The sequence below is a fragment of the Mucor mucedo genome (genome assembly GCF_025094135.1).
Source record: "Mucor mucedo strain NRRL 3635 chromosome Unknown EV154scaffold_122, whole genome shotgun sequence".
NCBI lineage: Eukaryota > Fungi > Mucoromycota > Mucoromycetes > Mucorales > Mucoraceae > Mucor > Mucor mucedo.
In genome coordinates, this window is record NW_026252406.1 from 27,471 (window position 1) to 41,423 (window position 13,953).

A 13,953-nucleotide genomic window follows, 5' to 3' on the forward strand; every position below is an offset into this window, starting at 1 on the left:
ACACAAATCGAACATAAAAAAAGCTTTTTATAATAATGTAGGATGAATATTTATTTATCTACGTCATTTAGCTGATGTGTGTAGAAACATAAATAAAAGAGGCCAATTACTTTGTCATTTGTCAATAACGTGAAGAAAGGTACATTATGTCCAATAGGATCAGCAACGTGGGAAAAGAAGACTTGTTCACTTTACTTTTTCCATCCAATTGGGGGAGGGGGGAGGGAAAGGGCTGAGCTATTTTTAGGTCTGTTTAAATTCATGAGTGATTTGGGAAGCGCTCATGCCAAGTCAGATCAAGCATGATATATTGTGGAACCTTAAAAAAAGCTATGCTTACTCTTCTTAGAAGACACAGAGAGAACATCAGGATGATTAAAAAAAGCAGAGAAGGAAGGGAGTTCTGAAATGGGGGGTCGATGATGAAAGGTTGGTATTTTTTTTTAGTTGTTTGCGTGTGTGTGTGTGTATGTATGTGTGTGACATACACAACAAATAAGGTCCATATATTTACTTATTAAACAAATTTAGGTTACTTCAATTTTTTCTGATAAGGGAAAAATAGAATGAATATAGATATATTCATCTTGACAAAAAAAAAAAAAAAAAAAAAGAGTACATGAATATATGTCCATATAAGAAAAAAAAAGGGAAAGGGGAAAAGGTGTATTTATTTACTATTTATGTTATTGTTGTTGTAAGTCTACATGTATATTATTTTTCAATGGAATGAATAGAGTTGTCTACCTTTCTATTTGACGAGTTTAGTAAACACGTGATGCCGAAAGAGTGTCATGTCATGTATATATAAATGCATACTCACACATTTACAATAAATACCATAATTGGCGAGTTTTCTTCAAAGTCTTTTTTGTAGCTGAAACTATAATAGGAGTCCCCGCTTATTTATTTTTGTCAATAATACCAAATAAAAATGTACAGGCCCATAACTCTATTTGGAAAAAATAAAAAAAGATCTTCATTTTACTATTATCGGGTTGGAGAAGCACAAGAAAGAGTTTAAATAGAAGAATGATCTTTCTCGGTATTCTTATATTAAAAATGGTGTTTATAAAATAGTTTGCAGCTATTTTTTTTAGTTTTTTCTTTTTTTGTTATCCTTTTTATTTTTTTTACTTTTTACCTTCAAATACCAGAATGCTACCCTCCATTTCGAATCTATTAATTTCTCCACCTGTTATACAGCTACAAGTCACAACTCCACCTACTGAGTGTAGCCTGCCACCTCTTGAAGGCGATGATCCACCGCAAAGATTACGGTTACCATCCTGCCCACTTTCACCCAAAATTCCGTTCTGGAACAGTCCTACACCGAGCTGCTCATCTACCAGCAGCATTGTGTCGTATGATGAAGCGATTGAGCCTAAGCCTATCCCGAATACCCAAATTGTTTTTGATTCAACGGGGCAAGCTGTTCTAAAAAGAAGACGGGGTCGACCCCCCACGTGTAACACCAGTTACGAAACGGGAGGATGGACCTTTTTAACACCCACCGTGTGGGACATTCATGTTTCGCAAGAACAGAAAGAACGAGAAATCAAGGCAGATCATGACACCATGCTCAGATTAAGCCAGCAAGTACATGTCATTGATGATAATATGAATGATTCCATGAACGCCTTCACAGACTCCAATATGGACACCTTGCTACAAATGCCTCGAAAGAAGCGAGGCAGAAAACCTAAAACACATATCGTCGGCAACTCTTGTTTTGTCTGGAAGGATTTAACCTGTACAAGATCCACTATCAAAAAGTAGAACAACACCCTTCCTCTATAGCTAATTAACTTTACATTTACACTCATTTGTACTATATATGAAAATTATGGAAACCCCGGAAATCAAAGAATCACTTGTAACACAATATGACAAACCTATTATCTATTATGCCCCCCCTCTTATTTTTAACCATGTACATATTCAACCGCATCCATTTTTTTTTTCTATTTTCTACTTTTTTTTTTCCTTTTTTTTTCCTTTTTTTTTCTTTTTTTTTTTTATTAAAATAATGCTTAAAGCAGTTCCTCTGTCATTTACAAAATTCGGAAACCAAACCAAAGCACCTCTCATTATATGTCATGGTCTATTTGGATCCAAACAAAACTGGAAATCACTCGCCAAAAACATCAATGAACAAACGCAATCGCCAGTCTATACCGTCGTAAGTACGACCATGACTACTTGTAACCTTGACAACCCGTAATTATGACAACTCATGAAACATGGTTAGGATGCTCGTAACCATGGAAACAGCCCTCATGTCGAGCCACACACCTATGGCCTTATGGCCCAGGATATATTAAAACTCATCAAGGACGAAGGTCTCGAAAACCCCATGCTTATGGGTCATTCCATGTACAGGCTTTAGAGTATATACAATTATAACCCCAGACGGTTGTTAACGAGAATGTAAAACATATAGGGGAGGAAAGGTCATGATGGATGTAGCGTTGAATCAGCCCGAGTTACCCAGCAAGTTAATTGTGATTGACATGCCACCCATTCCCATCAAATTATCTACGGAATACAACACCCATGCGGAAGCCATGAAGGAGATCAATGCGCTCCAACTCAAGAAACAGAAGGAGGCGGATGAAGTGCTTCAAAAATACGAGCCGGATTTGATAGTGCGTCAGTTTTTATTGACGAATTTGAAAAAGAACCTAAAGAAGGATGGGATTTATGAGTTTCGAGTGGCCTATGATACGTTGGGAAGATCCATTGGTCACATGGGCGACTTCTTCCAATCTGAACCAAACAAAGTCTATCACGGTCCCACCTTGTTTATTACAGGCGACGTCAGCCCTTATCGAAAGTACTTTATCCAACATGCCGACATGATCAAGGCGCAATTTCCAAATTCCCGCCTTGAGAACATTAAAGGAGCAGGTCACTGGGGTAATATGGGTGTTTTAAACAAAAGAGGGCTTACTCGAGACTAATCTTAATATACATAGTGCAAACGGAACAACCCAAAGCGTTTCTTTCAAGCGTGATCAATTTTATTAATTAAAAAAAACCAAATTTTTTTTTTAGTCGTCGTTGTTTTTTTCAAGCAAATGAGGTAGAGCAGGCACACCAGGTATAGGTCGACTTAAAGCGATTTTTAAATCTTGTTGGCCAATAGGACAATCCTTATGCGCCATTAAGAGTGTCTTTAGGTTGATGAGTTCTTCTCGTAATGCATTGGTTTGCATATGAAATTGTTCGTTATCGGCTGCCAAGTATTCCACTTTAGTTTGAAGGTTTTGTAGCCATTGTTTCTTACGTTGCCTACATTTCAACGCAGCTAATTTTTTTTCAAGAAATGTTAAACCTCATGTAGACAACATATTTTAATTTTAATTTTATTTATTTTACCGATTCGATTGCGTTCTAAAAAGTTCTTTCGTTTTTCTTCATCTTCTGTATCACCTTGGGCTGTCTTTTGTTTTTTATTCGATGCATTGAAGGATGCTTCTGAACTGCTGCTGTTGGAGACTTTTCTTGCATGTTTGACCGTGGGTGGTGGGTTATCATAGGTGTGATTGTAAAAAGTAGTGGTTTCGACCTCGTATTTAATGGGTCTTCTCGCTAAAATTACGTATAAAATATGAGCTAGACTGTATCTGTATGGTTTCCAAAAAAAAAAAATTAATAATAAAATACCTGTTGGGGTTGGACCAGGTAGCATGGAAGGTGATAGAATACCAGTCCTTAAACTATCCCATTGATTTTCTAATGCATCCAATCTGGTTGGTTTTGGATTATCCATGGACTTCACGCTGGGTAGGATGGGTTTTTGCATAATATTGGTACTCTCGAAGCTTTGTTCAAATGGGTTGGGCTCTTCTTCCAGTTTCGTTGTCGGTAGCGATGCATAAGTCGGAAGAAATACCGTTTCCTCGGCTGAACTAGGTCCAGATTGATCGGCTAATAAATCTACTAGAGTTAGTATTTCTTATTTGTATTAAACTTTTTTTTTTTTTTTTTTTTTTTTTTTTTACCAGGTGTTTCTTTATATACACCATTCGCTGCTGTTGTGGTTGTTGTTGCTGCTGTGGTTGCCGCTTTAGTTGTATTTAGAGTTGCTTTGTAATTACTTTCCATTAATAAACTGTTGTCTCCTTGCGTGTTCATCAACTTGTAACTATCATTTAAAGAAGCTGTAATCATGCTTTTAAATTAAAACAGAGAAAAAAAAAAGAATGACTTTCTGGAAGAAAAAAAAAAAAAAAAAAAAAAGGGAAAAAAAAGGGAGCGTTAAATTTCGTGTCATACAGTCAGGCACTTTCTTAAAAATAATTGGCCTAAAGTCAAAAATAAATGTCCGCTCTAGAAAAATAAATGTCACAAGTTTAGACAACTTACCAATCGAAATTGGCCGGAATATTATACACTTTTCTTGATACAGTGTTTCCACTGGATTTTTGAAAGCGCCACCCACTTTTTTGAGTGATTTTGAACATTTGTGTGTGTTAAGTTGCCCAGGAAAAGGAAACTAGTTTGGTCAATGTTTGAAGCTGGTTTGCCCAACTTTTTGAGAATAAACTGCCCACTGTTTTGCAAATAATTTGACCAACTTCTGGTCAAAATAATTACAAGTATAAATAATGGTATAGAATGGCTTTATTTCTTTATTTCTTTATATTTTGAAAGCTACATAACTGATGGATATACAAATGAACTAATTCAAATTAAAAGCATGGCTTGTTACAGCCTCTTTTCACGCAAGGATCGATGGAATTTCTTTGATGAATGCTTTTAGTTTTCTTGGCGTATTGGGTATCTCCATGGTTGCGTCGATTTTTCTATACATCGTATCATCAAATATAAGGAGCTTTTCGAAGTAGATGTAATGACCTATTACAAAAAAAAAAAAAGGGAATTTAGCATAAGCTGGAGACATATGATGCTGTATTACCATAACACCTCATGCAAAACATTCGATTGGTTTTAGCATCCTTCATAACTTTGATCATACTACTATACAGCTTTTCAATGTCTTTTGAATTTTTTCGAGATGAGGTTTTGTCATTGATCCCTCCTGAAAATTCGATAAGACCTGGGCTAATCGATTTCTTTCCAACCTTGAAGAGAACTCCATCAAATTTGCTTCGATCAGTAGAATAAAATTCTCTTTCGAGCCATCCTAGTTCAATCACATCATTATTGGCAATGAACTATTGGTTTACAAGGTAGATTATCAGATAACTAGCTGCTGTTCTCTCGAGCATAATCTTGTTCAAGGGCTATTCGGAGAGCTCATTAGATCCAAGCTACAGATGTGCGGATTAGCAATATGTAAATATAAGCAATATGCCAATTAAAGGACCCTTTTTTTGCTACTTACAAGTACCGTATCGTTATTTCCATAAAATTAGCGTCATCGTGGGCGACGAGATCGAAGTCTTTACGATATCCAACATCATACAGTGTTTCGCGTAATGCACGTGTTGATAATGGCGCTATATCGAGGGCATTACTAAGCTCATTGGCATAAGCGGACATTGGAACCGGATCCATATTGGCTGCCTCAATTATTGCGTTAAATTGATCAATTGGGATCTCTAATTTCAATATATCCAGAGCCGTTGTTGATGATAAATCAATAATTTGTAATCTGCCAACTCTACTCGATTTACAATATTAGTTCTGCAAATGAACGAATATGTTAACACCAACAAATACTTACTCGTCAGATGCGAGATTTGACGTTTGTCGTAATGCAACCTCAGTACCACTTTCAGCATCACTTTCAGCACCGCTTTCAGTCTAATTTTCTTCTTCTGACTCATTGACTTCTCCTGACTTTCCGGCTCTGTCTCATTAGGAGCTGTATCCAAGTTGTGGGCCTAAGTAGTTCATGAAATTAACGAGTTGAGCTGCTATGGATTGACGCACATTGATGTATAAAAGTAATACGAACCTATTCAGCAAGTCTTACTATTTCATTGTTTGAGATTTGGTTGAGACGTTTTATTGTCCGTTGATTTTGGATCCTCAGAGTTCTTTGCATATCTGATTCGTCCCTTTCCTCCCAATAAGTAGCGTATTTTTCTCCAAATTCAGACTTCACATCATTTCGTACCTAAAAGTTTATTAATATTGGGAAATGTCTAGACCTCCGTATTTTTTTCAAACGTATTTTTTTTTTTTTACCACTTACAGGAATTCCGGCCAGAAGACTAGCAGGCCAGTATATTCATAACCATTTACAGTGCAATCACAGCCATTCACGGTTCGTGAGTTCCAAAACTCATGAACTCTCTGCCTAGGAGGTCGCCCTCCTATAGCAAAGACTAGCCGCAGCCGCAATATCACAATATATATCTTTTTCAATTTAGCTTCTTTTCAAAGAAACAAGAGTCACTACTAAACAAACCTTTACGTGATCGGTTACTTTCATAAGATAAAAGAAGTATGTTAAGGGAAAAGAAAAGGAGAAGAATAAAGTGTGTGAACCAGCTTTATTTCTGGATAAACAAGCTTATGTCAGGATGATTTCATTTGTCTATTTTATCATTCATAATGTTTGAGCCTTTACTTAAAATAGAAACATTGGCAAACCCCCCCCCCCAAGCAAGTCAGAGCTTGGTAATTGTCTATCTGCGTTCCAATAGTAGCTTGTAATGACAGTGAAGCAGATTTTATGGAAAACAGAAATCGATCATCCCATGAAGTTTAGATGATATGGCATGTCAATCGACGTGTAGACCATCGCGTGATTATAAAAAATACGTTTGAAAAAAATACGGAGGTCTAGACATTTCCGACGCATCGCATCGAAATACGTAAACAATTTTTTTTCTCTTATTTTCCATTCTTATTCTTTGACGTTATTGGGAAGCAATGGTTAACGAAGTTGCTATAAAATTATATACTTTCAACAGAGATGATAGTTTGAAGCAACGACGTGCCCTCTGCCAAGTCCCCCTTTGTTTATGTGGATTAGATTTCGCACTATCCTTTAACATAAGCAAAGGATGATGTCGTTTTTATCCTCTTTTCAACAATTTGGGTACGAATGCAGAGTGTCTTCCACCCCAATAACGCCACATAACAAAAGCTAAGTACCAATTACATGATAATGCATGTTATTAATTCTAACTGTATTTTCTTCAGGCTCGAATGAAAATGATCTTTCCTTTAGTCTAGCAAGTCTCAAGGCATTAAGATGGTACTCCTTTAGATAAAACCGTTCTAGAGTTGCTCGGCTCTACCTTTTTCGCTTCGTGGAATTTCCATTGGCGCTGCAAAATGACAATAAACTTTGGCACTCTCCTGGTCAATTCAACATTTATTGAAGATGACGATTTACTCGGGTTCTCTTTCTTCGACAACTAGGTGCCAAACGGCCTTGCCTCAAAGCTCTACATACTTGGCATATAACCTAATTGATTTAATCAAATGATTCCACCATTTTGAAATAAAAAGTTTTTTTTATACATTTAAACGTGTCCAGAGGGTTTGATCCTATTGCATCTCTTCAAAATCACACATTCTCTATCGATTTCATACACATTTAAAGGATGTATGTAACAACTATACTGCGTTATGATACAGGTAACTTTGAATTGTAAATTGTGTAGTATGAAGGTGATACACTCTCTGTTTTACAACTTGCAAGCTTATAGTGTCGCTTATACTTGAATAATCAAATGCCAGCATGTAATTAAGAGGAATTGATGCCTGAGCTTTATATTTAGAGCCATATTAGACCTACCTTCATAATCATTTGACCAGAAGCTGGTCAAGTTATTTGCAAAACAGTGGGCAATTTATTTTCAAAAAGTCAGGCAAACTAGCTTCAAACATTTGACCAAACTAGTTTCCTTTTCCTGGGAAACTTAACCTCACACAAATGTTCAAAATCACTTAAAAAAGTGGGTGGCGTTTTCAAAAATCCAGTAAATTGAGAGTGGAGACACTGTAACAATATGATATATAGTTTAAAAGAATATTTATTTGAAAAAAAAAACTTTTATCATTTTATACAATTATTGATTTGGCGCTTAGAATGATTACAAAAGCTATGGAGGTCACTAATGAGCACATCATTACAAGCCTTGCCAATCTTACTAGATAAGTTTTCTTCACTCATAAGTCGATCACGCTTCATTTTCCTTTTAGCTAGTGCCCAAAATTGTTCGATGGGGTTTAATTCAGGGGAATAAGGAGGAAGATACATGACTTTATATCCTTTACTTTCGATTTTTCGTATCATCGGTTTGGATTTATGGATAGAAGCATCATCCATAACAGTATAATTCCCCTTAAAAGTTTCATCAAGATCCATGATTGCAAGAGGTTGGTTCATAAATTTGATAAAATGCGCTGTAGTAGTACCTTTTGGTGGCTGTTTATTATCGGCTGAGTCATCATCAACTTCAGGGTCTACTATACTTTCAGCTGCAGATCTTTTCTTTCCATTATTAGCCCTTACTCTTTTTTTTCCAGCCTGTACTTCTTTTCTTGGTGGAGGCTTTCTGATGGCAACATGAACAATGCTAGACGAGTGAATAGCACCAATAATCGTATGAGATGTAGCTCTTGTTTTTGGCTGCTTTACGACTGCATTGGTACCTTTTTTTGATCTCGCCCAATTATTTCTCGTGTTTATATGAAAACTGGCTTCATCAACAAAGATGCGGTTTCTTGCAAAATCCAGGTCTGAGTCTCTCCAGTCCATAAACCATGCATATCTTGTCTGTAGATTTTCAATTGAGTTTCTAACTTCAGGTTCAAACATCGGTTTTTTTATAGTGATAAGCATTGTATTTCGTAAATGAGTATTCATTTGCGCCTTTGAAATTTTATATCCTTCAAATTGCTCAGTCAAACTTTTTATGATGTCATCTGAATATAGCTGAGGATCGTTATCAAGAAGCTCATTAATATGCTTATTATGTTCCGCTGTAAATGAGCTTATCCGGCCAGAGTTTAGTTCACTTTTTTTATATGCTTTTTCTTCTGTTTCCTCATAAAAATGCCACCATCTTACTGCGGTACGGTAATTAATATTCAAATCTTTCGCAATCTTAGCAATCAGTCCATGCTCTTGGAGACTTTCAAGCATACGGTCAATGAAAGATTCTCGGGTGAAATCGCTGTAAGTATTGTATGACCACCCTGGTGGCTTCAAATTGGTAGATTTCAGTTGCTTTCTAGATGAAGACTCATCCGAAGGTTTTTCAGGACGCTTAGTCTTCAAATAAGTTTCCCGACTAACTATTGTTTCAAGAACTATGTTGGGATCATTGACTTGCGTTAAAACATCCTCCATTGGATCGTAAACTTTCTCGCCTTGCTCATTAAAAATGTTTTCTTGTCCATCTTCATAAAGAAAAGTATTCATCATTATATTCTATTTTATTAAGAAGAAAATTATCAAACTTACAAAAATAAACTAAGAATTTTAATAAAGTGCACTCTGGGGATTGTGTTTGGTTTATATATCATTCAGATCAAAAAATGTGTTTATTGCTTAGCATATGCGGACATAAGTTGTCAATTTGATTGCGTAATTATACGGACACCGTTTTTTTTTTGGAGCGAAAAAAAGTATCATTTAAACAGCTTTTTTTTCCTTTCCTTCTTACAAATACTCTCTTCATTGCAAACAAACATGATCGGGTCGGGATAAGTTGACTTATTTTCTTATCTTGGTAACCGCTATCTTTATACTGTAGGGCAAAAGCAAGGTATACGGATAGTTCGGTTGTGAGCAATCTCTGTGGGCTTGGTGGAATCCCTAATACGCGACGCAACTAAATGGAAAAAAGAGTTGGCTCACTTGTAAAAAAAAATTAATCTTGAATTATTTTACTTTTCAAGTGAAGCTGTTCATCGAGATTGCTGTGATGAAGAGAAGTAAGCAAAGCTTAAACCACAATCGGGTCGGGATAAGTTGATTTATTCTCTTATCTTGGTAACCGCTATCTTTATACTGTAGGGCAAAAGCAAGGTGTACGGATAGTTCGGTTGTGAGCAATCTCTGTGGGCTTGGTGGAATCCCTAATACGCGACGCAGCTAAAGCACGTTCTAAGAGCTGGCTTACTTGAGAACTATTACTTGATTGTGATGTTCACTAATAAGTTGCTCATCGAGATTGCTTTTGTTTAATGTGATGCTTACACCAAATATATATCTATTTTATATATATCTTGGGTAAAAAAAAGTTAATATTTTTTTATTCATATTTTTTGTATTAATGTCCATCTTTTTTATATTTTATAACTTGTTTATTAACTTGTTTTCTTTGATCTCCCAACTTCCCTTTGCTGTGTGTTGGTATTACCATTGCAATGTCGGGAGAGGTTCTTTGAAATTTATTTTGGGCTATTTCCTTATTTTCCTTCTGGAATTAATTGTATTTTCACCCTTTCGTGGTTAATCGTGTTCGTATCAAAGCTTGTTTGCTTTGAGATCCAAGAAGAAGTATTGAAAGTTTTCTTTGCTCAGTAATAATGAGGACATATTTTGACATAAACTAGTTCTATAAATAAAAACTCGTTCACGCAGTTTTTTATTCGTTTTTCTTTTCCCTTTTTCTTTCCATAGGTGTGTACAGCACTTTCATTATAAAACATTGTGAAAAGGTTAGCTTATAATAATGACTTGTTCAAGTAGATGCTAAAGTATGCCCCGTTTTTCTTGTAAAGGCCTATTCCAGTTTTTGCGGGATATCGGTGATATCACAGCTACAGCTGGTCTTTGCCATATGATGTGGACTTCCCCTAGTATTTCTATGGATGGAATAGAATCTACTATAAACTTAATTACGAATGTTAATGAACCCCCCACCCTCCGAAAATAATGATCAGCTGTTTGTGTTACGAATTCCATGCAAAGACATAGCATGCAAAGACATTTGGTGTCACCATTATATAGTGCAAACTATTTGAGTACGTGTATAATTTACTCAATAAAATGTAGACATCTATCTAAGTAGGTCTCAGATTATAAGATGAGAATTAGACTGCGAGTTTATCCATTGTAAATGACCTGTAGCAGCTAAAATATGTTCCGCCTTTATTTTGTTATCTCACTGTAGCTTTTAAACATAGACTTTAATATAGATATTGTGCAGTAAGGCTCTATTAAAAAAAGTGTGCAGAGTAAGAAAATATACGGCTGGGGTAGTATTGGAAACGATATTAATATTTACTCCCTATTTTTCTCTTATTTCATTGTCTTTTGCCTATTTTGATCAGCATATAAATTAAACGTTTCGGTAAACTGGTAAAATTCTCTTTGAATAAAATAAAAAAAAAAATTAGTGATCTGTTTATAAAAAGAAACAATTTTTTTATACTGATAACAGAAATCAGCAATGGACAAGCCTAAAAAGACATTAAGCTCATCCAAAGCTTCAGTCCTACCACTGGATACGGAGGAACAAAGTTCAACGGCTTCAGACAACCAAGAACGACCCAAAACGCCTCCCACACAATCCATCGAATCATACTTTCCTCCATCCCCTTATGGCAAAAAAAGACACCAAGTCCAGGGAGATAGAACAATACCTTCAAGGGAACGCAATATTGTGCGAGATTTTCAAATGATGGTTTCAGCTACCCGGGTAGTACAGAATTCTTTAGACATCCCTGAGCAGACAAAAAGGCTAAACGCCTACTTCCGCACCGAGCTATTAGACGATGCCTCCGCTTGGAACGACTTTGATAGAGATTCAGCTAATTTGCATGGTAGAGTATACCATTACACTAAAAAATCACAAAATACTTCCTCTTTATCCCCCGAACCAGAATCAACCGTTATCCCTTCTCCTATCAACCCACGGTTTGAGATATTACCCGCTATTAGTAAAAATGGGAAACGTATTTTGATGAAACCCACTGAAATACGTGCAATAGATACAAGACCTTTCAAGACATTAGATGCACCAGACTTGAAGGACGATTTTTACATGAATTTATTGGATTGGGGAACAAATGATTGTTTAGCTGTTGGCTTAGGAACTAGTGTGTTTTTATGGAACGCTAATAATAGCCGTGTGTATAGGTTGTGTGATTTGGTAATAGATAAAGTAACCTCTGTAAAATGGTCTTCCGTTGGCTCCTTATTATCTGTAGGGTCAAATTCTGGAAAAGTACATCTTTACGACACCCAGCGTTTAAGACGTGTACGTACTTGGAACAATCACACTATGCGTGTGGGTGCTATTTCTTGGAAGTCAAACATACTCAGTACAGGTGGTCGTGATCACACTATCTTCCATCAAGATGTGCGCTCCCAAAATCCTCACTTTAACCGAATGCAGCAACATAGTCATGAAGTGTGTGGTCTTCAATGGAATAATGAAGGTACTATGCTGGCAAGTGGCGGAAATGATAATCAGTTGTTGCTGTGGGATTCGCATTCAAATAGTATTGTGCATCGATTAAATCAGCATACAGCGGCTGTAAAAGCCTTAAGTTGGAGCCCACATAAACGCGGCGTGCTGGTGAGCGGTGGAGGGACCAATGATAAAACAATTAAATTTTGGGACACAATTTCCGGTAAATTGACAAGTTCGTATCCTGTTGGATCGCAAGTATGCAATCTGAAATGGAGCAAGAAAACAGACGAGATTGTGAGTACACATGGTCTTACAGATGAGCTCAATTCTTCGGGCAGTCAAATTATTATTTGGAAACCATACAAATTGAAGAAGGTAGCAACGCTGTCTGGTCATGATAATCGTGTGACATACATGACTATGAGCCATGATGGAGACATTGTAGTTACAGGTGGTAGTGATGAAACTATAAAATTTTGGGATGTCTTTTCTTCAGCTAAACAAGTAGAAATTCAGAAAGATAGATAAAGCTGTATCTGATAATCAATTCAATTTAATAACATCAGTCCCCGTTTTTACACACACACACACACATTTCAACTTGACCTGGAATAAAACAATAAATTCTCCAATTTACACAAAGAGACATCATACGGGTATTACTAGAGTATTCATAGAAAAGAGAATCAGTAGAAAACTTTATCGTATGTACAATTTTTTTTTTGGGATAAAAATTTAGTCCACAGGTTTGACTGACCTATCAAGATCAACAACGCGGCGAGTATGGGTTTTTTACTGAACCCTTTGGTTTGAATATATGATTTACATGTCGGACAATGCAAGTCATTACTCTTATTGCTCAATAATAAGTGTAGAATCCATAGGAAAATATGTGGAAGATAAAAATACTCAACAGGGAGGTTGCATGGGACGAATCCAAAATATACCAGTACTATATTCAGCTGGCATTGTTTCTTCTGTCAGTCTTTTTTGGACTTCTTTAAAATAATTGTACCATACACTATTCGGAACTTCACCAGAAAAAAATGCCTGCTCGTCTGCCATGCTCTCGTCATCAGACTGTTAATATCAGACTCAGTTATTATCCGGTCGATGGTGTCTCCTTCTTCTTCTTTTACTTAACCCGTAACTGCTTAGTGAGACAGTAATACCAGCTTTTAAAAAAACAGATCTGTTTTTAGCAGGTGGCATAATCGTCCAGGAATGCTGTAAAGGACCTCATCTTTTTTTTTCATGCAATTCGTATTTCTTAGAGACAGTAAAGCAGTTATGCTAAACTTATAGCACCATTGTCTGCTTGAGAAGCATGAGTGCGAGGTATTCTTGGGCCGTGTAATTGTTGCTATTGTGATTCTTCAAAGCCTATGAAGGTTGTTTTTACAACCGATTTTCTCGGGAGAGAATATCCAATAAAATAAAACCGGTATGAATAGATATATATTGAACGATTTGTACCTCTTTGGGCAATTTAATCGTCACTCTTTCACCCTTTAATTTTAAGACATATATACATTTTAGGGTAAAGTCCATGCAAGTCGTTGAAAGCTGTAATACACGCAGACAGGAGTGCTATATATTTATTGAATATATTAGCTTACGGCTATAAGATATATTGACCCCTTGGTATCAG

The 13,953-nt window shown here is 36.3% G+C and overlaps 6 protein-coding genes across 6 annotated transcripts; 3 read left to right on the forward strand and 3 right to left on the reverse strand.

Annotated features, from left to right (window-relative positions):
* The first annotated feature begins 1,118 nt into the window (after positions 1-1,118).
* Positions 1,119-1,976, forward strand: EV154DRAFT_523389 (uncharacterized protein). The gene has a single exon (XM_051603093.1). It carries the CDS (start codon positions 1,159-1,161, stop codon positions 1,777-1,779), a length of 621 nt encoding a protein of 206 aa, XP_051453161.1. The 5' UTR covers positions 1,119-1,158; the 3' UTR covers positions 1,780-1,976.
* On the forward strand, positions 1,599-3,153 carry EV154DRAFT_41783 (Alpha/Beta hydrolase protein). The gene is made up of 4 exons (XM_051595814.1): positions 1,599-2,182; positions 2,252-2,376; positions 2,444-2,919; positions 2,979-3,153. Exons 1-4 carry the CDS (start codon positions 1,838-1,840, stop codon positions 3,032-3,034), a joined length of 1,002 nt encoding a protein of 333 aa, XP_051453162.1. The 5' UTR covers positions 1,599-1,837; the 3' UTR covers positions 3,035-3,153.
* EV154DRAFT_568285 (uncharacterized protein) lies at positions 3,054-4,176 on the reverse strand (the record flags this gene model as incomplete). The annotated part of the gene is made up of 4 exons (XM_051606068.1): positions 3,054-3,310; positions 3,382-3,594; positions 3,670-3,933; positions 4,008-4,176. The coding sequence occupies 4 exons, from the start codon at positions 4,174-4,176 to the stop codon at positions 3,054-3,056; spliced, it is 903 nt and encodes a 300-aa protein (XP_051453163.1).
* Positions 4,177-4,718: 542 nt separating this feature from the next.
* EV154DRAFT_555175 (uncharacterized protein) lies at positions 4,719-6,019 on the reverse strand (the record flags this gene model as incomplete). Its single annotated transcript, XM_051605254.1, has 5 exons — positions 4,719-4,863; positions 4,925-5,139; positions 5,354-5,570; positions 5,696-5,855; positions 5,948-6,019. The coding sequence occupies 5 exons, from the start codon at positions 6,017-6,019 to the stop codon at positions 4,727-4,729; spliced, it is 801 nt and encodes a 266-aa protein (XP_051453164.1). The 3' UTR covers positions 4,719-4,726.
* A 2,625-nt stretch (positions 6,020-8,644) lies between these two features.
* Positions 8,645-9,286, reverse strand: EV154DRAFT_396455 (uncharacterized protein; the record flags this gene model as incomplete). Its single annotated transcript, XM_051595191.1, has 1 exon — positions 8,645-9,286. A coding segment is annotated over one exon (642 nt), but the record flags the coding sequence as incomplete, so codon positions are not given.
* Positions 9,287-11,849: 2,563 nt separating this feature from the next.
* EV154DRAFT_428592 (WD40-repeat-containing domain protein) lies at positions 11,850-12,830 on the forward strand (the record flags this gene model as incomplete). Its single annotated transcript, XM_051596425.1, has 1 exon — positions 11,850-12,830. The coding sequence occupies one exon, from the start codon at positions 11,850-11,852 to the stop codon at positions 12,828-12,830; it is 981 nt and encodes a 326-aa protein (XP_051453166.1).
* Between the last annotated feature and the right edge of the window lie 1,123 nt (positions 12,831-13,953).

Excerpts from the sequence above, each read along its gene's own strand:
- EV154DRAFT_523389 (XM_051603093.1), top strand. The coding sequence starts at position 1,159 with ATGCTACCCTCCATTTCGAATCTATTAATTTCTCCACCTGTTATACAG.
- EV154DRAFT_41783 (XM_051595814.1), top strand. The coding sequence starts at position 1,838 with ATGAAAATTATGGAAACCCCGGAAATCAAAGAATCACTTGTAACACAA. Across the intron at positions 2,377-2,443 it reads ATGCTTATGGGTCATTCCAT|GGGAGGAAAGGTCATGATGG; the intron begins GTACAGGCTTTA and ends TAAAACATATAG. Across the intron at positions 2,920-2,978 it reads TAAAGGAGCAGGTCACTGGG|TGCAAACGGAACAACCCAAA; the intron begins GTAATATGGGTG and ends TAATATACATAG.